The sequence below is a fragment of the Nelumbo lutea genome, chromosome 6 (assembly GCF_056320005.1).
Source record: "Nelumbo lutea isolate HS-2025 chromosome 6, American lotus-T2T, whole genome shotgun sequence".
Lineage (NCBI taxonomy): Eukaryota > Viridiplantae > Streptophyta > Magnoliopsida > Proteales > Nelumbonaceae > Nelumbo > Nelumbo lutea.
Window position 1 is genome coordinate 51,704,252 of NC_142689.1, and position 23,950 is coordinate 51,728,201.

At 39.5% G+C, this 23,950-nt stretch overlaps 1 protein-coding gene across 10 annotated transcripts in view; it reads left to right on the forward strand.

Moving 5' to 3' along the window:
• The window catches only part of LOC148848883 (Transducin/WD40 repeat-like superfamily protein), a 73,571-nt gene that overhangs the window by 39,563 nt on the left and 10,058 nt on the right, over window positions 1-23,950 (forward strand). For all 10 annotated transcript variants that reach the window (XR_016100610.1, XM_088949163.1, XM_088949164.1 and 7 more), the window contains one exon: window positions 8,774-8,976. Coding sequence is in view for 9 of the 10 variants with exons in the window: in XM_088949163.1 (XP_088805289.1) it covers window positions 8,774-8,976 (203 nt within the window). In the remaining variant the exon portion in view is untranslated. The remainder of the gene's footprint in view (window positions 1-8,773; window positions 8,977-23,950) is intronic.

Genomic DNA, 23,950 nt, shown 5'->3' on the forward strand with positions numbered 1-23,950 from the left:
GTATGTGTTTATGTGTGTGTGGTGTGGATAGAGAGAGGATCAGGAAATTCATCGAGTATATCGGGCAAAATCTTTACTCCAAAAGAGAATAGGTCTAGAGCATAGTTTTCAAGGCGCCAAGGCAAGGCTAGGCAACCTTGGGGCACCCAGGCACCTAGGCCTCGCCTAGGTGATGAAATCAGAAAATAGGAAGCTTACATGTTTCTACCCCTCATGAGCTAGTTACTTGGTTTTATACATTAATCTACAAACCTCGAACTAAAATTTTTGCTTATGATTCAGGTGAGTTACCGTTCACCTCGGAAGCCCCTTCGAGGGTGGCTTAACCTCCTGAAACAGAAGATGGGGGGAAGAGAGGGGAAAGGTAGGAAGAAAATGACTCAGAGAGAGATGAAAGGGATATTCATTCACGCCACTTATTACATGATCAGGGCCTTATATAGCTGGCCTACATGTATGCAATCATGGAGAGAATATCTTCTAGTGGCAGTGTAACTAACTCTAGGAGACTCTGCCGCGTGTCATGCTAGCCTCTCTGTCTTCTTGTGAAATGCTGTTTGGTGGTGGCATGCTCCACTCCTATAGTTGGGTTCGAATCCAGAGGTGGCAGTAGTGGCTTAGGCGAACTGCAAGCAGGAGCCCCTCCTCTTGGCTGGGCGTCCTCATCTTCCTCTACCCTTGAACTTCTCAAGATCAGCCTTTCGTCTTACCTGGGAGCAGAATGCAACCCCTTCTCAAGAGCCCTTGGGTCATTTTTATAGAGAAGGGTGGATAAAACTGAGATTAGAGAGAAAGAGGGGGGCGGCAGTTGGGATTTAGCAAAAATACGGGTGCCCTTGGGTTTAGAATGAAGGGTTAGGATGGTTCTGGGTTGATCCTAAGGTTGAGAAGAGAAGGAGATGGCACCCAATATTATGTAGGGTTGAGATTTGGGCGCCCAGAAATGGAGGGTGGAGATTAAGGTGCCTAGGGTTGAAAGGTGGGGATTAAAAGGAGTGGGTGGCGCCGTAGAGTGCATGATTGAAATAGAAAATGGAATGGAGGGTTGAGATCTAATGACTAGGGGCTGAATGGTGAGGATTAGAAGTTAGGTGGCGCCCTAGGGTTAAAAAGCTAAAAAGAGAGTATCCTAAAATGAATGGTGGAGATTAGAAGGGATGGAAGGTGGAGATTGAGCAGCTAGGTGAAGGGATGAGAGATCCAACATATGGATGGCTGAACCCTGTAGGAAGGTAGGGCGAAATTTCAAAAATTTCTCTCCCATGTGGGAATCACATTCCCTGTTTTAGAAAAGCTGCATTTTTTCAAGGATCAATCTTGAACCAAGAACCGAACCAGATCTGAACCAAAATAGTAGGAGAGGGATATACCTGATACGAAGATGCAATATCTCCCAATGAAGGTGTTCACGCCCAAAGAAAGACTCCAAAGACTGCTCCCACTGAAGATGACAGTGAGTACGACTTCAGTAAGAATCCATTGGAGGCAGTGAGCACGATTTCTAATCAGCCTTTCTCTAAAAACTGATATCAAGACACTTCTTGATCGCTCCTACAAAGGATGGAGATCGAACTAGCTGTGGCGACAATTGGAGGAAATCGCAGGCAGAAGATGGCGCAATCACACTGTTGTTGTCTTCTCTCTGGGTACTCTGAGATCTGATCTCTGAGATTTCTTGGATGCTTGGATGAACTGAATGGTTTACCCCCTCCTCCTTTTATAGCCTTAAAGAGAGCTCTTAATCTCATTAGGAGTTTCCTAATCCAAATCTGTATTTGGATAAGGAGTTCTCTTTAATAAATAAGAATAAGCCCTTATCTTATCTGCAGATTAGATCAACTCTCTCTTAATCTCATTAGGAGGTTTCCAGATCTGAATTCAGATATGGACTCTCTGAGTGGATAGGGTAAGACCTTATCCTATTTGCTGATTTAATCCCAGATCCGCCCCTTTATTTAACTAATCAAATTAGGCCTGTTCGAAATGGGCTTTAGGCCCATTAAGCCCATGTGCTCATTCAACCTCCAAATTGCTGCCTAGTTGGGTATCCTTGTATGGCGTGGAACCCAAGCATTGATCTACACATCAGCCACATGGGTTTGGCCCAGCCTCTGTTACAAGGCCAGGCCGAATTCACTGTAGGACACATTGAACCCCTGAGCCTATCACCATGGGCTCTTAATGGGCCCAACACTTACACTAAGTGGTCCCTGGGTCAAGTCACCTTATAAAAAACCAAAGACTGTGGGCAGGTACAAGATTAGCCCATCAGGTATTACCCTTAATGGTCTTACACTTAACCTCTCAGCCCATAATTGTCAAACACTGTCCGACAAGAGAGGACCTCTCCCTCGGATGCAAGGAATAGTGCTGCACTCTCTACTCACATGGATCCTAGGAATTAAAACCTTTTGCAAACATTTTGAAACCGTAATATATATACATATATATATATATATATATATATATATATATATATCTGTATATAAATATATTTTGCAAAACAAATTTCAACGATTGAAATCGGCTGCCGGCAGTCTTGGTTTCCATCAGAGAGAGTGCATCCTCGATCATTAACTTTGTCCGACAAAGGGGCTGATCCTGTCACTATGATCACCCACTCAAGTGAATTCTCGGATTGTCCCAACATACCCAGGTTTTGACCCGCTCTAAGGATCTCACTGATTGGCATATCAAAGACAGCCCAATCCGACACCTAGTGCAGTATCATAATCGTGTCTAGGGGTCAAGTGTAACTTTCCAGTTTTGCCCATAATCACGAAAGTCCAGGGCAATACTGGAAATCTGGTATGGTTCAGGGTTTCAAGTAAACCTACACTGCATGTACCTTGGGTCTCACCCTAGCAGCTGAGACAGGCCACCTCAACACTTGGCGGCACAACAGTGTCAGCCTTAGCAGGATAAATCTCTCAAGACTTATCCAATGGCTGTGAACATTCTAAACTAACACGAGTCTCATAAGTGTCCAGTTTAAGGGTATTACACAGAAACACACCATTATAACATGAACGAAATATGTACTTTATTTATTTACAATAAATGTCATAATGTACATCAATCTGATTGGAGCTAAGTGAATACACTGTCTAACACTAGGGGCAGCTAGGGTTTGCTAAGGATGAAAAGAATGAGCTAGAAGGCGCATTATGGTTTGCTAATGAGAGGGGAGCATGCTAGTACAGTAGGAGGGGCGCCATTATGGGTTTAGCAGATAGGAGGTGCCCCCCTGTTCTCAGTTTTTCACAAAAACACCCCCTCTCTCAGTTGGACTTCACACCAGCTTCCCAAAAACTGCATTTCAGTCATGTAACTTCCCTGGTTTTTCACAGAAGTTGGACAGAGACCCTCAGAGGTCACACCATTGAATTTAACTGGGAAAAGGACACACTTTGTCTATTTTAAGGTTGAAAATACCCCTGAAATGATGCCCTTAAGGCATCAAAATACAGAGTTATCACACCCCCCAACTTAACCATTGTTAGTCCCTTAGCAATGCAACCTTAAAATTAAACTGAGTAAAGAGATCATTCCCATTGCAGGATCATCCCTCACAAAATTAGCCAAGTATCTTGATTCCAGAATTCTCAAACTTTGTATAGATCGGTATTGGGCTTAAGGGGTAAAACTGTTTTACTTTGAATGTTACAGAAACTTGGCTTAAAAATCTTATATACCCTTCCGTTTGCGGACTGTCTTGATAAGCTGAGATTGATTTTAAAATCGGACAGATATTCTTCTTATCATTTCTGACAGTGGATTTCTACCCCTGAACTTGCTATGCACACTTATTTTTATTGTTACCTTCCACTGTTTGACGCGAATCTCGACACTTGCCTTAAGTTAAGAGACCCAGTTATTAAGTGTTAGGTGATTGTCTTTGGCATTCCCTTTCCCGTTTGACGCGAATCTTGACACTTATGTTAGATGAAGAGACCCGGTTACCAAGCTTAGGTTGTCCATTGACCTTTTATTTTATTTTATTTTGTGCAATATTGTTCAAGGTAGTCCACTGTATCTAACAATTTTAAAGATTTTTTCGTCTAATTTCTCAATCTTTCTCTTCTTATCCTACTAGGGGCAAACTTGGGAGTATTTTCCAATTTCTAAATGGTTTCGACAATATTCAAATAAGACCAATTTTGACTCCTATCACTTGCTACCAATTTCTACAAAATTCAATATTCTTTTATCAGTTTCCTCAACTTTTTTCTGTTTGGGAATCTCTTTTAATGAAAAATTTTAAAACATTCTCAGTAAAATTTTTAGTTCTGCATTTATAAAGGCTTAGCTTTTCAAATTTTCTCTCTTTCCTCACCCCCAACTTAAGTGCCATTGCCCCTAATAGCATGACTAGAATGATGCAAATAGGACTTGGGCCAAAGGGAACAATCAATAGGGTTTTCCCAAGGGGTTCAAGGGCTGCCAACTGGTCTTGAATCAAGAAAAGAAAAACTCTAATCCTAACAGCAAAAGCAACTGAAAACTATGTTGGGTTGCCTCCCAACCAGCGCTAAGTTTAACGTCTTCAGCTAGACACATTCACTCACTTTCTTCTTCATACCAATAGGGCTCAGACTGGGCTAACCAAGGGGTAGACAAGTTATCCAAAAGATCGTCCACTATATCCTCATTGCACTCATCTTCCCCTAGGTTTGGATACTTAGAGGCACTAAAAACATTCAACTGGACTTTTTGCTTCCCAAATGAAATGTCCATTTCTCCTGATTTACAGCTAATGGTTGCATTGGTCATTGCTAGAAACGACTGTCCTAAGATTATCGGGTTATGGTTCAACTCCTCGGTTGGGGTTATGTCTAGGGCAACAAAGTCTACAGGGAAATAACAGTTCTCTATCCTAACAATGACGTCCTCGATAACACCTTGAGGAGTCTTGACTGACCGATCAGCGAGTTGCAGAATTATCGAGGTAGGTTTTAACTCGCCGATCCTGAGCCTTTCATAGATAATGAATGGAAGCAGATTTACACTGGCCCCAAGATCCAATAGGGCCCGATCAAAGGTAATTCTAGAGATGACAGCTTATGAGAGGAGCACCCGAGTCTTTCATCTTCCGGAGTAGTTGATTTAGGAGGACGCACTAACGTCTGTCGAGAGCATCACTTTTTGTAGGGTCGCTCGTGGCTCCCTCTTTTGAGTGCACAGCTCTTTCAGGAACTTGGCATAGGCCGGGACATGTTGAATCGCATCGAGGAGAGGGATGTTAATATGGACTTGCTTGAATAACTCCCTGATCTCCTCGACAACTATGGTCTAGAGTTGCAAAGATTGAGGCTGGAAAATGTAGCGTTAATGGGTAAATGGTTTTACTCAACTGGAGAGCCTATAGAGGTAGCTGATTGCAGAAAATTTGGAACCTGGGCTGGCTAATCTGATCCTGAAATTGTTTTTTTGTCCTACATTCCTGATTCTAAAGATTTTTGGAGCTGGGTATGGAAAATATCAGAACAATTATCAGTCAAATCTTTCTTCAGGAACCATATTAGATCAGTGATGGAGAGCTTTCCTCAGAAAGATATCTGGAACCTTCCAGTCCCTTCTAAGGTAGCTTTTGAATTATAGTCAGCTACATTTGGAAAATGCTTTATAGGAGACAAGTTGATTACAAGTTTGCAATAGGAGTGGTGACCCTAGAGACAGGTTGTGTCTTCTATCCATAGGAAGATGGAAAGTGTAAACATATATTCTCACACTGCTTGTTCATCTCCTACATTTTTTCACAGTTTTGCACCTTACTCGACTTTAACCGGTGCCATCCTAGAAAAGTGGTGGAGCTACTATCAAGTTGGAAGGTGAAAGGATTAATTAAATGAAAGAGGTGGGGTCCTGTGGAACAGCATTCATTTGGTTATAATTTGGACAGCAGTTTGGAGAGAATGAAATATCAGAATCTTTGAAGGCAAGGTGCCACAGAGGAGATGGTGACTAGGGGGCTTTCCCCAACAGACTTTCTTTTATAAAGAGGTGACTTTTGGGCATTGTTGATGTAGGAGCACAGAGCACTCATGATTCAATTCCTTTAACTTGTCAGTAACTGAAGTGGTTCAGACCTGTTCTGTAAAAGATAAACCAGAAAAGAAGGAAGAGAACGGAGGAAGAAGAGAAGAGAAGAGAAGAGTAGAGAAGAAAAAGAATAGAAGAAAAGGGTGCAGTCATTCTAAACTGATCTGCCACCCCAGGTACTATTTATATTAGACACAAATAGAAAGTGTACAATGACAGGAATACCCCTATTGACAGTAACAACATAAGCACATGCTAACAGCAACATAAAACAGAAATATATCATCAGATAATAATAAAAAATGTGGACCACAAGCTCATCAAACATTTTTTCTACACTCCCCCTTAAGTTAGGAAATGATATTTGTCATTCCCAACTTACTTAAATCTGTCTCAAGCTTGACTTTGGTGACTGCCTTGGTGAAGAGATCAGCAAACTGCATATCAGAGGCTACATAAGGAAGACACACTTCTTGAGAGACAACTCTCTCTCCGATGAAATGTTTGTCAATTTCCTTGTGTTTGGTTCTATCATGCTGTATTGGATTATAAACAATGTGAATACCCGTTTGCTTATCACAATACAACATCAAGGGTCCTTCATACTCAATCCCCAACTGTTATGGTGTAATCTCAGCCATAACATTTTAGCAACACCATTAGCCATAGCCCTGTATTCAACTTCAACATTGGAGCCAGGAACAACATTTTTTTTTCTTGCTCCTCCGAGAAACTAGATTTCCTCCAACAAGAGTACCCTGAGGTAGATCTCTTATCACCAATACACCTTGCCCTATCTTTATCAGTGTACTAGAGAGTAGGCCTAAGATAAAGAGACTATCTCTACTGAGTAGTTGCTGCCTCACAATGTCATAGTTAGAGTTCAAACCAGCGAGGAATTCAAACACTATTTAAAAAAAAAAAAATTTCAACTAGTTTTCTGCATGTGGCAGCATCTTTCTGGCTTTCCCACTCAATAGTTTTAAGATGACCAATCTCATGCCATAATGATTTCAGGGTGGAGAAATAAACTGATGCAGGTTTCTCCCATTGTTTAAGATTATTCACGTCATTTTTTCAGTTCATAGGCTCTAGCAACATTAAGGGGCTAAGAATATGTTTCTTTCATGTTGTCCCAAATCTCCTTTGCTGTCTTTGCCCATAGATAGTTTCTGTTCATATGGGGTTGCATGGAATTGCATAACAAGATAATTTTATTGGACCCATTTAGTAAGAGAAGGATCCTTTTGTGCTGGTTTCTTTGTCTTCCATCACATACCCCAGCTTTCCCCTTCCTCCAATGGCCATCATGGCCGATTGGGACCATTCCAAATAGTTTGTTCCATCAAACTTTACTGTAGTAATCTGAATTGAGTTGCTGTCAGTAGCATTCCCTGCTTCCATAAGTCCTTCCCCATATGATTTCGACTCATTTCTAGTAATTTCCATGCTGGAAGATCAATAAAGAGTCACAGAATGGAAGAACCTGCACTAATTAACTCCTTTTTCACAAAATTTTCCCCTTCAAGTGCTGTCTAGCAGCGCCCAGAAGAATAAAAAAGGTTTACAGGCCTCTCCATGAACCCAAGGAAGTGAAAACTGCTTACAATTCAGTCTAGAAACACAGTTCAAGAAAAAACCTTAAACTCAGCCCTAGAAAAGTCAGAAAACTGACAGCTGATCCTACCAGAGGATTCCAAACAACTTCTGAGGTATGTCAATCCAAAAAGGAGTATGAAAACTACCTAGAAAAAGCTGGGCGCCAAACTCAATCAGTGATTTAAGCCCTAAATCAGAAACCGACCTGTTTTTCTCTGATTCTTCCTGGTCACCAAGCAACTTCTCCAAGATTTCAGTACCTTGGGCACCTCCTGCAATCTCCATTGACCTCCAGGAACCAGGCGATTCAATCTGTAACTTCCATCCCTAAAAAAGTCTCATGTAGTCTGCTGGACTACCCTACATGATAAACCCTAGTCTGTTTTGGACTTGCTCTACTACCAGCTTGTCTGTAACAGAAGAGGTTCAGACCTGTTCTATAAAAGAAAAGCCAGAAAAGAAGGAAGAGAACAGAGGAAAAAGAGAAGAGAAGATGAGAGCAGAGAAGAAAAAGAATAGAAGAAAGGGGTGCTGTCGATCTAAACTGATCTGCCACCTCATGTACTATTTATATTAGACACAAATAATAAGCGTACACTGACAGGAACACCCTGTCGACAGTAACAACATAATTACATGCTAACAGCAACATAAGACATGCTAACAGATCATCAGAGAATAATAAAAAATGTGGACCACAAGCTCATCAAACATTTTCTCCACACTTTATATGTCTCATGTCTTAGCAATTATGTACTTATTATAAAAATCTATAGATGTACTGCTTAGTGATGGAACGAAAGGGTAACAATTGGCTATACTACTGTGCTATAATCAGAATTTAGGATGAGTTCCTTTTTCCTTGTGTTCATTGACTGTCAATAGGTAGTTATTCCAAGCAAAATATCTATTTGATACTTCCAACTGTTTTACTTTCTGATGAGATTGCCATTTTATTCACAAGCTTCTATAGACCTTCCCTGTAAAACTATTATACATCAAGCCACAGCCATCTACACTTCTTCTAGTGGTTTTAATAGTATTGTATTTTATTGTTTTTGGATAAGGCTTGAATAGGTTTTGTACATATTCTTTTATGGTAATAGCTCTCACAGTTGGCCACTATTTGCAGGTGGTGAGCTTTATTTTACGAACCATGGACCCTGGGAACTCAATCATGTGTAAAGCTTGCCTCAAGAGCTCAATGGCAGCATTGAAGGAAGTTGTACGCATGTTTCCAATGGTGGCATTGAATGAGACATTGACAAGGTTAGCTGTTGGGGATGCAATTGGACATATCAACAATGTTACTATTCGGGTATATGACATGCAAAGGTACAAGGAATGAGAAACAGAAATTCTTATGGAGGCTTTGATTTCATTTTGAGGATAAATAGAAATTTTGGAAACTAGGCAGAGTTTCTGTTGGATGGTGCATGACATTAAAGTTTCATAAAAAAGAATGCTAGCTATCTTTGTTGAAGGTAAAACTTGGAGGCCTGGAAAGAACAACATTAATGATTGAGAGAAAAAAAAGATTCTATATGGTGGCTAGTTTTTTCTGATCAATCTGATATTGGGGCTTCCTAACAGGTGCCCTTTTGATTGGAAGATCCAGATTGATGAGAAAAAAATTACTACTGGTCAGGTAGAAGGAAAATAGCCAACCGTTAATTTGGAGATACCAAATACCATATTTTTCCTTTCATTATGTACTAAATTGGTGTATTAGCAACAATTCTTCCTCAATAGTATTGTGCCACCTGACAATTCACAATTAGAAAATGGTATTATGCTACCTCTGTAGTTATTCTTTGGAAAATCTTGAGGCCATCTGATTCTAGTTTGATGTATAAAAACATAAACATACGGAAAAGTGTATTTTTGAACCAGAAAACTCACTAGTTCTCTTGAAGATGCAGACTAGCTTATGGACTTTCATGAAGTGAAATATAGTTGAATTTTAAGAAGGAAAGAAATGGCATCAGGTTTCTAGTGTTGCATATCTTCTTCAACCTGTTCAGGAGATTATTTTAGTTGGATTCAATGTTCATAGTGGTTCAGCAAAAAGTTTGTAGGAAAACAGTACAGTATTTGTTTCTGTGGTCCCATCTTCCTGTTGTTATTTTTCATCTATTCTTTATGTTTTTATTTTACTGTTTGTGTTTCTGTTCGGTAGTAGGGGTGATGGTCTTTGTTATTTTTTATTTATCAAGTTTGATGGAACTAATTACATGGATGGACACAATCAGCCATGATGGTCATTGGAGGTTGAGGAAAACTAGGGTATATGATTGGAGATACAAAAAAACCAGCCAAGGAGGACCCAACTCATGCTAAGTGGGTTCAAGAAAACTATTTGGTGATGACTTGGCTGTATAATTCCATGCACCCTCACATAAGCAGAAAGTATTTGTGGGTGAAAACTACCAAGGAAATAGTGGAGAATATGAAGGAGACTTACTCAGCCTCTTAATGTTGCTAGGGCTTATGAGTTGAAGTGTGAAGTAAACAATCTTAAATAGGGGGACAATCCTGTATCTGTCTATTTCTCTACATTGCAGTCTTTATGGCATGAAATTGATCTCTTGGAGACAATTTAGTGGGAAATCCAGAAGGATGCAGCAACATATAGGAAGTTGGTGGAACAAATAGGGTGTTCGGACTTGCTGGTCTGAATTCAGAGTATGATATTGTGAGACAATTGTAACTTACTAGAGATAGAGTTACTCTATATCAAGCTTATTCTTTAGCTTACAGTGATGAGAGCAGGGGGAAATTTATGTTACAGATTCCACCTATGAAATCAGCCTTAGTAGTAGTAAAACCAAAGTATGATGTTGATAGGGAGAAAGGTATGGGGAAGAAAGACAAGAAGGCAACATTTTGTGATTAATGTAAGAAGCCAAAGCACACCTAAGACACTTGTTGGAAGTTGCATCTACACCTTATTCCAGCAAGACTGAATAAAGTAGAAAACTCAAAACTGCAACCTGATTTGGTAACTGTAATAGAAAGAAAGTAATAAAAGAGTTTCTTGGAGAGAAGAGAAGAGGAGAAAGAGAAGAAGAGATGGGTGAAGCCAATAATGATCTGGCCGCCCCATTCATTATCTTATTGTAACAGAGCTGTATTATTATTCAGACCAGGAAAAGAGAGAGATGGGGGAGAGAAGAGAAAGAGTTATTAGGCAAGAGACCTCTCTTAGAAGAGAAGATTAGAGTCTAATCTCTCTAAGAAAGTCGGCCCAGCATATATATATATATATATATATATATATTAATAGAGAATAAATGCAAGTACAATAATGCCCCTGTTTATGATAATTTTAGGAATTTGGTGAAGAATTTAGTGTCGTCCTAGGCTGTTCCTACAGCCCTAGAAATTGGTGAAGATTTTAGTTGATTTGCTAGGGTTTTGATCCCTCTCTTTGTTTGGTTCATTTGTGATCCTTCTTTTCTGGACCGTGAACATATTTTTTTGTTGTTTTTATCCTGTTAGAGACTATTTCTTCCTCTTTTCCCTTACTATGGCATCTGAAAGAGGTGATGTTCTTTCTATCAAGTTCAATGGAACTAACTATGCCTTATGGCTGTTCCATTTTCAGTTTTATGTTGAATATAAGGGGTTGTGGGGCTATATTGATGGATCCACCACTATGCCTGAAGTAACTGATTCAAAAGGGCTGCAGACTTGGAAGATTAGTAATGCCCAAATTGCCTCTTGGATTCTGAGTTCAGTCACTACTGATGTTGTTATCCCTATGAGGGGTATCCAGATAGCCAAGGAGATGTACAAATATCTAGAAAAGTTTTTTAGCAATCCAACATCTCACGGTAGTATGGGATTAAAACTGAGATATTTCTCTACAACCAAGGTGAAAGGAAAATTTAGGAATGCTATGTGGGGTTCATCAATCTTTGGAAAGAGTTTGAACTTATTCACATGGGTGAAAATGTCCTCAGCTTGCTATATCATAACCTTGAAGGAACATTTTGACAGAAGGAATGTAATGCATTTCTTGATACATCTCCAACCTGAGTATGAGGTAATAAGATCAAACATTTTATGTAGATGCACTGTACCATCATTTTATACTATTTTGGGTGAATTACTCAGAGAGGAAACCAGGATAATTACTCTATCAGCATTGAATGCCAAGAATGATGTATTAGAGGTTGCATTTTTAGCAATAGATAAGTCCAAACCAAAGGACTTATCCAAAGTACAATTTTATGAATGCAAAGAATTTGATCATGTGATATCCCATTGTAGGAAGAAAAATAGCTGTACTTACTACAAGAAATTTGGTCAAATTATCATTGAATGTTCCACAAGACCACCTAAAGGAAATCAGTCTAGTGGGAAAAAGAGTAATCACAAGGCTTATCAAGACTTCAGTTGAGGGATCAGATGATGCTTCATCTTCCACATCTCAGATCAAGAATGACATTGCAAATGTTATGACAGGATAAAATTTGACATTTGATTTTCTCGGCAATCTCATTTGCATTTTTTTGTACCATTTTAGTTAGTGGACAGTGATGTTTGGTCGTCTCCAGTAATTTCTAGGATTGGTTTTAAATATTTTATAACATTTATTGATGACCATATCTGTTATACGTTGATATACTTTCTTCGAATGAAATCAGATGCATTTGTTATATTTAAACTATTCCATGCCAGAGTGACCACACAATTTAATGCCACCATTAGTACTCTCCGTTCAGATTTAGGGGGAGAGTACATTGATGGGGACTTTCAGACCTACTTACAACACAATAGTATATAGTCTCAGAAGTCCTGTCCTGGAACTCAACACCATGGAGGAGAGTACACAAAAATGACCATATCTTGAGTGTTGTTAGAATCCTCCTTGACTTTCATGCTCCAACAACTTATTGGGTGGAGGTGGCCAACATTGCTGTATATCTTATCAACCTTCTTCCATCATTTGTTCTTGGTAACATATCCCCACGTTAGTCTTTGTTTATGACTCTTCCCAATTTATCCATGCTTCATGTGTTTGGTTGCATCTGTTTTGCTCCACACGAGCGTACTAAGCTGTCTGCTTAGTCTATTTTATGTGCCTTCTTGGGATATAGTCCTGACCATAAGGATTTATATGTTACGATCCTCAGTCTCGTCAGACTAGAATCTCTCAGAATGTGATATTTCTGGGAGATCTTTCTTTTTTTCAACATATCACAAAGTTTTCTGCTCCTTCAGTTTATATTATTCAACACTTTGAGCCTGTAGGTACCTCAGAAACACCACCTTCTTGCTTGATGAGCCATCTCTATTTTAGGAAGTTTCTAGCAGCTTCAGCCCTTATGCTCCCAACCCCTCCTCCAGAGCATGGTACCACATCCACTCTTACTCCTTTAAGTACACCATCCCCTCTTGTTCACACTGATATTCCTACCTTGCACCGCTCCACTAGAGTTTTTGGACTACCTGACCGCTATGGTTTTCCCTCAGGCCATAGCTCTTTCTTTGTTGTTCTATCCACTACGGATATTCCCAGGTCTTACCATCAAGCTGTAGCTCACACTCATTGGAGGGATGCCATAGATGCTGAAATAGTTGCTCTTCTTGAGAATGACACTTTGGGAGTTAGTTCACCATCCTCCTGATGCCTCAATTATACGAAGCATCAAGACTCATGGGATTTAGCTCGCCACAATTTGTCTCTTTCTGGCTATCTCTGCAGTAAAGTATTGGGTTATTCACCAAATAGATGTAAAGAATGCTTTCTTGCATGGGGATTTGAAGGAGGTTGTGTACATGAAACCTTCTCTTGGCTACTGTGATGAACCCCACCTAGTTTGCATAGTAAAAAAAGTCCCTTTATGGCCTTAAATAGGTCCCTCATGCTTGGTTTTAGTGGTTTAGATTTGTGATCACTAATCCTGGATTTATTCCGAGCTCTTCGTATTACTCTTCTTTACATGACAACGTTATCAGGGTATCACATTTTTGCTCTTATATATTGATGATATTCTCATAACTGGAGATGATCAGGATAGTATACATCAGCTCAAAAACCTTCTTAGCCAATCCTTTAAGATGAAAGATTAGGACCAGTTACATATTCTTGGGCTTGGAAGTTCATCACAATTCCAGAGGTTACTTCCTTGATCAGCAGAAGTATGGCACTAACCTTGTCAGCCTTTCTCACCTCACTAATACAAAGACCGTTGATACCCCTCCTGGAAGTCAATTTGAAGTTAAGGATGACGAACCTCTTTTAGAAGATGCCACCTTGTATCATTAGCTCGTGGGCAGTCTTATCTACTTCACAATGACAAACCCAAACATCTCATATGAAGTTTAGATTGTAAGCCAATTTGTCTCTACTCCACATCAAGCCCACATGCTAGTTGTACACTGTATGATCAGATATATCCGGGGGGCTCTCCTATGGTGTGCTCTTCCCATCCACCTCATCACTTCAGCTATTTGCTTATGCTGATGCCGACTAGGTTGGTTGTCCAGGAACTAGGAGATCTACCAATGGGTGGTGCATATTTCTTGGTGACTCTCTTATATCTTGGAAATGTAAGAAGCAACAGAATGTTTAAAAGTCATCCACTAAAGTAGAATATAGAGTCATGTCCTCAGCGTGTAGTGAGATTATTTGGCTCTAGTCACTCCAGGTGATCTTAATATTGTTCAATCCTCTCCTATTCCTTTATTGGTTGACAATTTAAGTGCAATCAAGGTTGCTTCTAATCTTGTCTTCCATGAAGGACAAAGCACATTGAAGTGGATTCTCATTTTATAAGAGATCTCCTTGTTGTCGGCAATATTTCATTGCCTCATGTTTTCTCTACTCTTCAATTGGCAAATATTTTTACAAAGGCTACAACTAGGACCCGGCATTCCTTTCTAATGGACAAACTAATGGTAGTGCCCCTACATCAGTTTGAGGGGGAGTGTAGAGACAGAGATAGTGAGGGCTGAATTGTAATTTTACTTTCTTGTTGTACCGTTCTTTTCCTATTATTTTTACTTTGGACACAACTTATTGTATTATAAGGAAAAAAATGTCCTTTTACATTTATTTTATTAATATAAATAGCTTCTTCTTGGTGTGGTCAACTAATGAGACACCCCAAATTTGCTGTGTTTTCTTTAGTACGAACTGCATTAACACCGCGACACTGTGAACGCATAAGATAAACCCACAAGAAGCAAGCATAATCATAAAAAACAATAAAAAATATCTATATCCCTCCATAGCAGTAGTATGATATCCAACCATTAGTATGCATAATTTTAAAATGAATAATTCTTCCTTTAATACTTGAAGAATAAGTTGATCTACAATGTTTTGCAAGTGCACAACTCACATCTCAAACTAGATACTTGGGCTAACTCAAACAAAGCAGGAAAAGACTCTTCAAAGACCTAAAAGACAAATGGCCCGACCAGTGATGCCAAAGCATAATCTAGCTCAGACTATGAAACAAAAGGCCTCCCAATTCCTTTCTTACTCCTAGGTGGATGCTTAAGCAAGTAGGTTCCATTCGTCTCATGACCAATCCCAATTACTTTGTCACCAGATATTGAAAAACACAATGGTCAGGGGAAAAGTTATTGGACAGTTTTGACTTTTAGTAATGCTACTAAATGAAAGTAGATTAGTACTAAGGTTAGGAACATGCAAGACCGAGGATAAGGAAACGGCATTAGACACTCTGATGTCTCCCTTGCTAGAAATAGGGACAAGGGAGCCATCAATAATGGACACTTTGTCTCTGCCAGAGGACAAGCAATAAGAGGTGAATAAAGAGGGTAAACTAGTCATATGATCAGATGCACATGAATCTAGTATTACTTGGGGTCGAAGCATGATAGGCAGTAACCCTTGTACCTAAGTGTGCAAATGCTGGAGTAGGCGTAGAGAATGTAAGCTAATTGAGAAGGTCCTAAAATACTAACCTCCTTCTCCAATTGGGTCAAAGCAACCCTAACTACAGCTAAAGCATCTAGAGAGGCAGACTTATTGCTAAAATTGGGTGCAACATTTGTAGTGATAGTTGCATTAGCATTTCCCTTAGTGTGTTTCATCTTCTTACAATAATGTAAGGGCTGAAGAGTCAAATTTGGAAAATTTTGAATTCTTTTTTGTATTTTTGTATATTTGGATAATATGTGTATTTTCGTCATTTTAACTAGTCCTATGGTGCCTGGGTTATAACATCTTATTCCTCTAGTTTAGTAGGGATTGTCTTTCAATTTTCAGTGTGTTTGCATTAGTAGATAGAAAGTTATTGTGTTTCTTGATGCACAAGACAAGGAGTGGCTTTTTTGTAATTATGGTGAACAGTATTCCGGGCCACACAAATCACTATAAATAGATGTATTCTCTTCCTTTTGAAGCTAATGAATGAATGACTGAAGTTTTCTTAAGAGCTCTCTTGTTGTATGGAGTGATTCCTACAAACCCTAGAGTGATTCTAGGATCCCTTGGAGTGATTCCTTGGGATTTCTCTCTCTTTTCTCTTTCTCTACCCTTTCTACTAATACTCTCTCTCCTCTTCTCTTCCTCTCTCATTTCTGTTTTCTGATAGTTTGTTCCAGCCCTGTTGCATCAGTTTTGGTACCAGAGCTAATGGTTAGTCATCATGTTCTCACAAAGTGACATATTCTGTAGGCCTAGAGTATCGTTTAAACAATTTCATGGGTCTAGAATCAATGATGATAGGGATTTTTGAACCATATGAAGGGTCTATGGTTGATTTACTTGAGAAATTGGTGGAAGAAAGTAGATCTAGTAATGTTGGTTATAGGAGTAAGGTTTTCAAGAATGTTAGAAGAGAAAGGGAAGTGCCCAATTTTAAGGGAGATGAAGACCGGCAAGCATTCTTTGATTGGATTGCTAAACTAGAAGAATATTTTGATTGGCATGATATGTTTGAAAAGCAAAGGTTTACATTTGCACGCATGAAGCTCGCAGGTCATGCTACAATATGATAGAGAACTCTTGAGCAACGACTAGAAACTAGAGGTGAATATCCTATTACCACATGGGCAGAGATGAAGAGGTATTTGCAAGAAAAGTACATTCCACAGTACTTCCATGATGATCTATATGTGGAGCTGGATAATCTCAAGCAAGGTATGCTATCTGTAGTTCAATGTATGCATGAGCTTGATGAATTATATATTAGATGTGACATTACAGTGAAAGGCACAAATCAGTTCGCTTCATGAATGGACTAAGGGATGATAAAACGAATGAATTGTTTACAATTCAGATTTATGACTTAGATCATGCCTTTGAATTGGCTGTCAAGATAGAGAAGTATAGCTGGTTATAACAAAGAATTTGAAGCCTGTTAAAAGGCTGTTTGTCTTTTGTTTTATTTCTGTTTAGTATTGTAGGGGTACTATTGTAATTCCCCCTCTTTTATATTATGTTATGGTCGCCCTAATATAAATACCAAAAAAGTTGACGCCGCCAACACTGAGTTTTGCTCACACATCTCTCTTTTCTCCTCTTCCTTCTCTCTTCTCTCTTCTCTCTTCTCTTCACTTTCTCTTCTGGATAATATGGTATCAGAGCAGGCCCATTTGATTTGAAAGGATATCGAGAAAGCACTCTTTTGTCTTCTCCCTTCACTTGTTGCTGAATATTTTCTCTGAAGAACCAAGGTAGTGAAGGGAAGGGAGATCCATCATATGGATGGCCGAACCTTGTAGAGAGGTTGGGCGAAATTTCAAAAATTTTCTTTCTCCCTTCCGGGAATCCTATTCCCTGATTTAGAAAAACAACATTTTTCAAGGTTTGTTCTTGAAACAAACCAGACCAAATTTGAAACCAAAATTAAGCAATTAGGGAAATACCTGATACGGAATAATAGTAACTCCCAACGTTGACCAAAACCCGCCTCCACTGAAGATGACAGCTTATGGTGAGGCAAGATCAACAGGATGGTTCTTCAGCAAGAACCCTGATTCTTCAGTAAGAATTAGGAAAGGGACTGGTGAGCACGATTTTAAATTGTTTCTTCTAGCAAGAAACAATATCAAGAGCTATTCTTGATCAGATCCAAGAATGGAGATCGAACTGGGTAGGGGCGACAAGAACTGGGGAAGAATTCTGCAGATTGCTAAACTTACAAACTGGTGAATTCGCCCCTTATTTATAGCCTTCTTTGGATCAGTTTCCTAATCCAATTAGGAAAGAGTTTCTTGATCCAAATCTGATATTTGGATCTGGACTCTTAAATGGGTAAGACTTATCTTATCCTTTAGCTAATCCTAATCAGATTATAAACAAGAATTCGCCCCCTTTTAGTTAACTTACTTAAGCCCAGTTTGAAATGGGCTTTAGGCCCATTTAGTCACATCACTCACTTTCCCGTTAAATGCTGGCTAGCTTGGCTCTCTTTGTATGGCGTGGGACCCTAGCATTGATCTACACATCAGCTACATGAGTTCAACCCAACCTTTGTTACAAGGCTTGTTCGAATTCACTGCAGAACATAGTGAACCCCTGAGTCCATCAGTAAGGGCTCTTAATGGGCCCAACATTTACACTAAATGGTCATTGGGTCCAGCCACCTTATGAAGGCCCAAGGACTGTGGGCAGATACAAGATTAGCCCATCAGGTATTACCCTCAATGGTCTTTCACTTAACCTCTCAGCCCATAATGATCAAACACTGCCTGACAAGAGAGGACCTCTCCTTCGGCTGCATGGTATAGTGTTGCACTCTTTGCTCACATGGATCCTATGAATTAAAACCTTTTTGCAAACATTTTGTGAAACCATAATATATATGTATATCTCTATATAAATATATTTTGCAAAACAAATATCAACAAGTTTGACAAGGGACTGATCCTGTCACTATGATCACCCACTCAGGTGAATTCTCGGACTGTCCCAACATACCCAGGTTTTGACCCCTTCTAAGGATCTCATTGATTAGCATATCAAAGATAGCCCAATCCAACACCTAGTGTAGTACCATAATCGAGTCTAGGGGTCAGGTTTAACATTCCAGTTTTGCCCATCTATCTCCAAGGTCCAAGGCAATGTTGGAATTTGGTCCGGTTCAGGGTTTCAAGAAAACCCACACTGCATGTGCCTTAGGTCTCACCCTGGCAGCTGAGACAAGCCACCCCAACCCACTTGGCAGCACATCAGTGTCAGCCTTGGCAGGATAAATCTCCCCAAATCTATCCAATGGCTGTGAAGATTCTAAACTAACACGAGTCTCATAAGTGTCTAGTTTAAGGGTATTATACAGAAACACACTAATATAACATGAATCAAATATGTACTTTATTCATTTACAATAAATGTCATAATGTACATCAAGCTGATTGGAGCTAAGGGCATACACTGTCTAACAAGTAGATCTTTGGATTGATCTCAGAAGCTTATCTCTCTCTTTTTTTTTTTTTTAATTTTTTCTTGAGCGTGTATTAGGACAAAACCAAAACAAGGGGAACGACCAACTGATGTGAGGTGATCAGCACCTATACTTTCTTTTTTTGTAGGATTAAGTGATCCTTGTGGTGGTTGTAGGTCGGAGGTGACCTGTATGTGTTGTGAAAACAACTTTGTGGGGTGGTTGTAGGTCGGGTATGACCTGTGTGATGTGACAACAGTCTGGTGGTTAGTTTGTAGTTCCGTGGTGATGTAGGTGCCGTAACAACAGTAAAACAATTTTTTTGGTGATTGAAGGACTGTGCTCAAATGAAAAGGTGGCTCTCTCTAGCTTCCTGGTGCAAATTGTTTTTAGAAATAATATAGTGTGTGAAAGGGAAACAGGTTGGATTGTATTTTTTTGTTCTTTTTTGAAACTCTTTTGAGTGGGATCTAAACCAATTATCATGAATAGAGAAGATTCTGCCACATCTGGTGTTCCTTCAATGCAGAATGGACTAAGGGGGGGGGGTATGGATTTATCCTTCACTATGGCTGTCATACCTCTTGATGATCAAGTTATACATTACTGCAAGGGGAAAGATAGGATATATAAATGGAAGAATTAAAGAACCTAATTCTGGGAGTGCTGAATATGATAGTTGGAACCAAGAAAACAACACGGTAATGTCATGACTTTTAGTGTCCATGCAACCTCAAGTGAGAAGAAATTTTTTGTGGGCTGAAACAACTTATGAAATTTGGGAACAAGCAAAGTCAATCTATTCTGAATTGCTTCACCATGCAAAAATTAATCAGTTACAGGCAGAATCCTCTACTTGTAAACAGGGGGAGAGGAGTCTCGTTGTGTACTATTCAGACTTTTCTTCCATTTGGAAGGAGTTGGATCACTATCAGAGTGTAGATTGGAAGTGCGATGAAGATGCCAAAGTGTATAATTCTCTTGTTTCACAGCAGCGAGTCTTTGCCTTGCTCCTTGGCCTGAACCCTTGGAAGCAAGGATCTCCCATATGTCCAAAAGGTATATGCTCTAGTATAGTCAGAGGAAAGTAGAAGAAATCTGATGAATAATTCTGGGGGAGATGCATTTGTGTTGGCAGAAAAAGGAAGTGTTGTTACAAGTGGGGGGAAATCCCTTTAAGAAGGGAGACTCTCAAAAAAGGGTGGATGACAAAGAAAAATTATGGTGCACCCATTGCCAGAAGTCTCAGCACACTCATGACACATGCTGGGACCTTCATGGAAAGTTGGAATGGACTTAGGAGTTGAGTAAGAAACAAGTTTCAGATCTGAATAAGAAGTTAGGACAGCAAGGTTCAAGAAAGCTCACTACAATAAACATGGCTACTCAGGAGGACCAACTCCCGACTACTACTGTAGCTCAGACATACACCTTTGTCTTTGACCCTAGGGAGGATATCATTAATTCCTTCCGTGACTATTTAGAACTTTATGGTAGGGCAATTTATCAGATGGATGCTCTTCCATCAACTTCCTTTGCATCTACTTCAGGTAATTCTGCCATAGCTCTCCATGTATCGTCTTACTCCTTTGACTCTCCTTGGATAGTTGATTCTGGAGCGTCAAAACATATGACTGGTAAGTCTACTTTCAGACCTATCATCTTCTCTCTGGAAGAGACAAAGTGAGAGTGGCCGATGGTTCATTCTCTACCATAGTTGGTCAGGGAATCATTTCTCTTCCTTTTGGTCCTACCCTTTCTAATGTTTTACATGTTCCACAATTCCCTATTAATTTGTTTTTTGTTAGTAGTATCACCAATTCATTAAACTGTTCAGTAATCTTCTTCCCTTCTTATTGTGTTATTCAGGATTTGGCCTCGGGGAAGATGATTAGTAGAAGACATATGGTGGATGGTGTCTACTTGTTGGAGAATAAGGCTGGTCTTGCAGTCACAAAGTCTAAGAGTCATTCTAGTAAGAGTTAGGCCTATTTATGGCATAGTCGTCTTGGTCATTTATCCTTTGATTCCTTAAAGATTGTGTTTTCAGAGTTGTTTAAGTCAATGTTAGTGTCAGAGTTGATATGTCAAACTTGTCAGTTGAGTAAACATTGCAGAACTCATTTTTCTTCAAAGAATAATAAATCTGAATTTCCTTTCTGTATTGTTCATTATGATGTTTGGGGCCCGGTTACTTTACCACCTGAAAGTGGCTACAAGTATTTTATTACCTTTATTGATGGCTATTCCAGGTACACATGGGTGTATCCCTTGCGAACTAGGGATGAAGTTCCACCTTAAAGTGGCTACAAGTATTTTATTACCTTTATTGATGGCTACAAGTATTTTATTACCTTTAAACCGAAATCCAAATCTTCCAATCCGATAATGCCAAGAATACTTTCATAATGATCTCACGGAGTTCTTCGCTTCACGTGGATGACTCCATCATAGCTCCTGTGCCCAAACACCACAACAAAATGGTGTAGCTGAAAGAAAGAATTGCCACCTTCTTCAAGTGACTCAGCGATTATTGATTCATATGAATGCCCCCAAATGTTTTTGGCTTGAAGCTATCCTTTGTGTTGCTTATCTCAATAATCGCATGCCCTCTCGATGGTTAGAGTTTAGAGTACAAAGCCTTACATCAACTTCTATTTCCCAAGTCCCCTCTTTTGTCTATTCCTCTCCATGTGTTTGGTTGTCGTTGTTTTGTCCAAAACCTGTCACCCACTTGTGGGAAATTGGATCTTCGTGCTATTCCTTGCATCTTCTTGGGGTACCCTACAACTCAGAAGGGGTACCGGTGCTTTGATCCCGTCTCTTGAAAATATAATGTTTCTATGGAAGTCTCATTTTTTGAGAGTGAACCTTTCTTTCTTGTTTCTCCTTAGGGGGAGTGTAGGCATGAGGAAAAGCATGTTCAACTTCCTCCTCTGCCTCAGATTCAGCTCCCTCATCTTCCTAATCCTCCTCCCTTCTATGTTTCCTGTCGCCGTCACAAAGGCCAACCAAGTTCAAGAATTGTGGAGCATGTAGAAGCTGTACCACCAATGCCGTCAAATTCTCCAGGGATGGGTCCTACCCAACCAGGTACCTTAGTTCACAGTGATGTTTTTGGCCCTATTGTTATTGATACCTCTAGTATTGATGATCTTGACCTTCCTATTGCTCACTGGAAGGGTGTTAGGTTTTGCACCACTAAGCACCCCATTTCTCATTTTGTTTCCTATGAAAACATTTCACCTTCCTTTCGGGCATTTGTCTCTTCCATTGACAGTGTTTTTTATTCCTACTTCTAAGAATTTGATAGAAGCTCTCTCGGTGCCTGAATGGACAGATACAATGAAGGAAGAAATTAATGCATTACATAAAAATGGTACATGGGAATTGGTGGATCTTCCTGAGAAGGAACCAGTTGGATATAAATGGGTATTTATAGTAAAACATAGGGCTGATGGCACAGTGGAGCGGTATAAAGTTCCCTTAATGGCAAAAGGGTTCACTTGAGTGTATTGGGTGGATTATGCAGAAACTTTTGTACTGGTTGCTAAGATGAACTCCATTAGGGTTCTTTTTTGTTTAGCTGCTAATTTCAATTGGGACCTTCACCAACTGAATATCAAGAATGCATTTCTAAATGGCGATCTTGAAGAAGAAGTGTACATGGTACAACCCCTTGGTTTCTGGGTTCAAGGTAATGAACAAAAGGTATGCAGGTTGAAAAAGTCATTATATGGATTGAAATAATCACCAAGAGCTTGGTTTAGTAGATTCTAGGTAGCTGTACAACAAAATGGCTACCAGCAATGTCAATCTGATCATACATTGTTTGTGAAAATAGGGGAAGGGAAAATTGTATCCCTAATAGTCTATGTTGATGATATAGTTATCACTGGTGATTGGAAAGATGAAATTCAAAAATTGAAGGGATTTCTTGCTACTCAGTTTGATGTGAAAGATCTAGGTCCTTTGAGATACTTCCTTGGAATTGAAATTGACCGCTCACGAACAGGTATCTTCATTTCTCAGAGAAAGTATGTCTTAGATCTATTATAGGATATAAGAAAATTGGGAGTGAAACCTATTGATTCTCCTATTGATCCTAATCACAAATTAAGTGATTGTTAGGGTGAATTCATTAAAGATGTAAAGAAATTTTAGAGGATTGTAGGAAGACTGCTATATCTCTCCATGACTCGACCAGATATTGCTTATCAATGGGTATTCTTAGTCAATGCATGCATGCCCCTAAGACCACACCACCTTGAAGCAGCTGAAAGAATTGTCAGATAACTTAAAAAATTCCCAGGTCCAGGTTTATTATTCTAAAAGCACGGGCATTTGAAGGTTGAAGTGTATACTAATGCAGATTGGGCAGGATCACTAGATGATAGGAAGTCTACCAATGACTTTTGTACCTTTGTGGGAGGAAACCTAGTCACATGGAGAAGCAAAAAGCAGAATGTGGTGGATAGGTCTAGTGCTGAAGCTGAATATAGAGCAATGTTTCATGGAGTGGTTGAAATAACGTGGATAAAAAATTTGTTGAGTGAGCTGGGATTTATGGTTGATGGACCTATGACTTTATATTGTGATAACAAGGCAGCCATAAACATTGTTGCTAACCCAGTAGCGCATGATAGAACCAAGCACATTGAGGTAGACAAGCATTTTATCAGAGAAAATGTTGTCAAAGGGGAAGTGTGCACCCTATGTCAGGTTCGAAGATCAACTTGCTGACATCTTCACAAAAAGGTTACATCACTTGCGGCATAATGATCTATGTGACAATTTGGGCATGATTGACATCTATGTCCCAACTTGAGGGGGAGTGTTAAAAGGCTGTTTATAGGCTGTTTGTTTTTTGTTTTATTTCTGTTTAGTATCGTAGGGGTACTGTTGTAATTCCCCTCTTTTATATTATGTTATGGTCG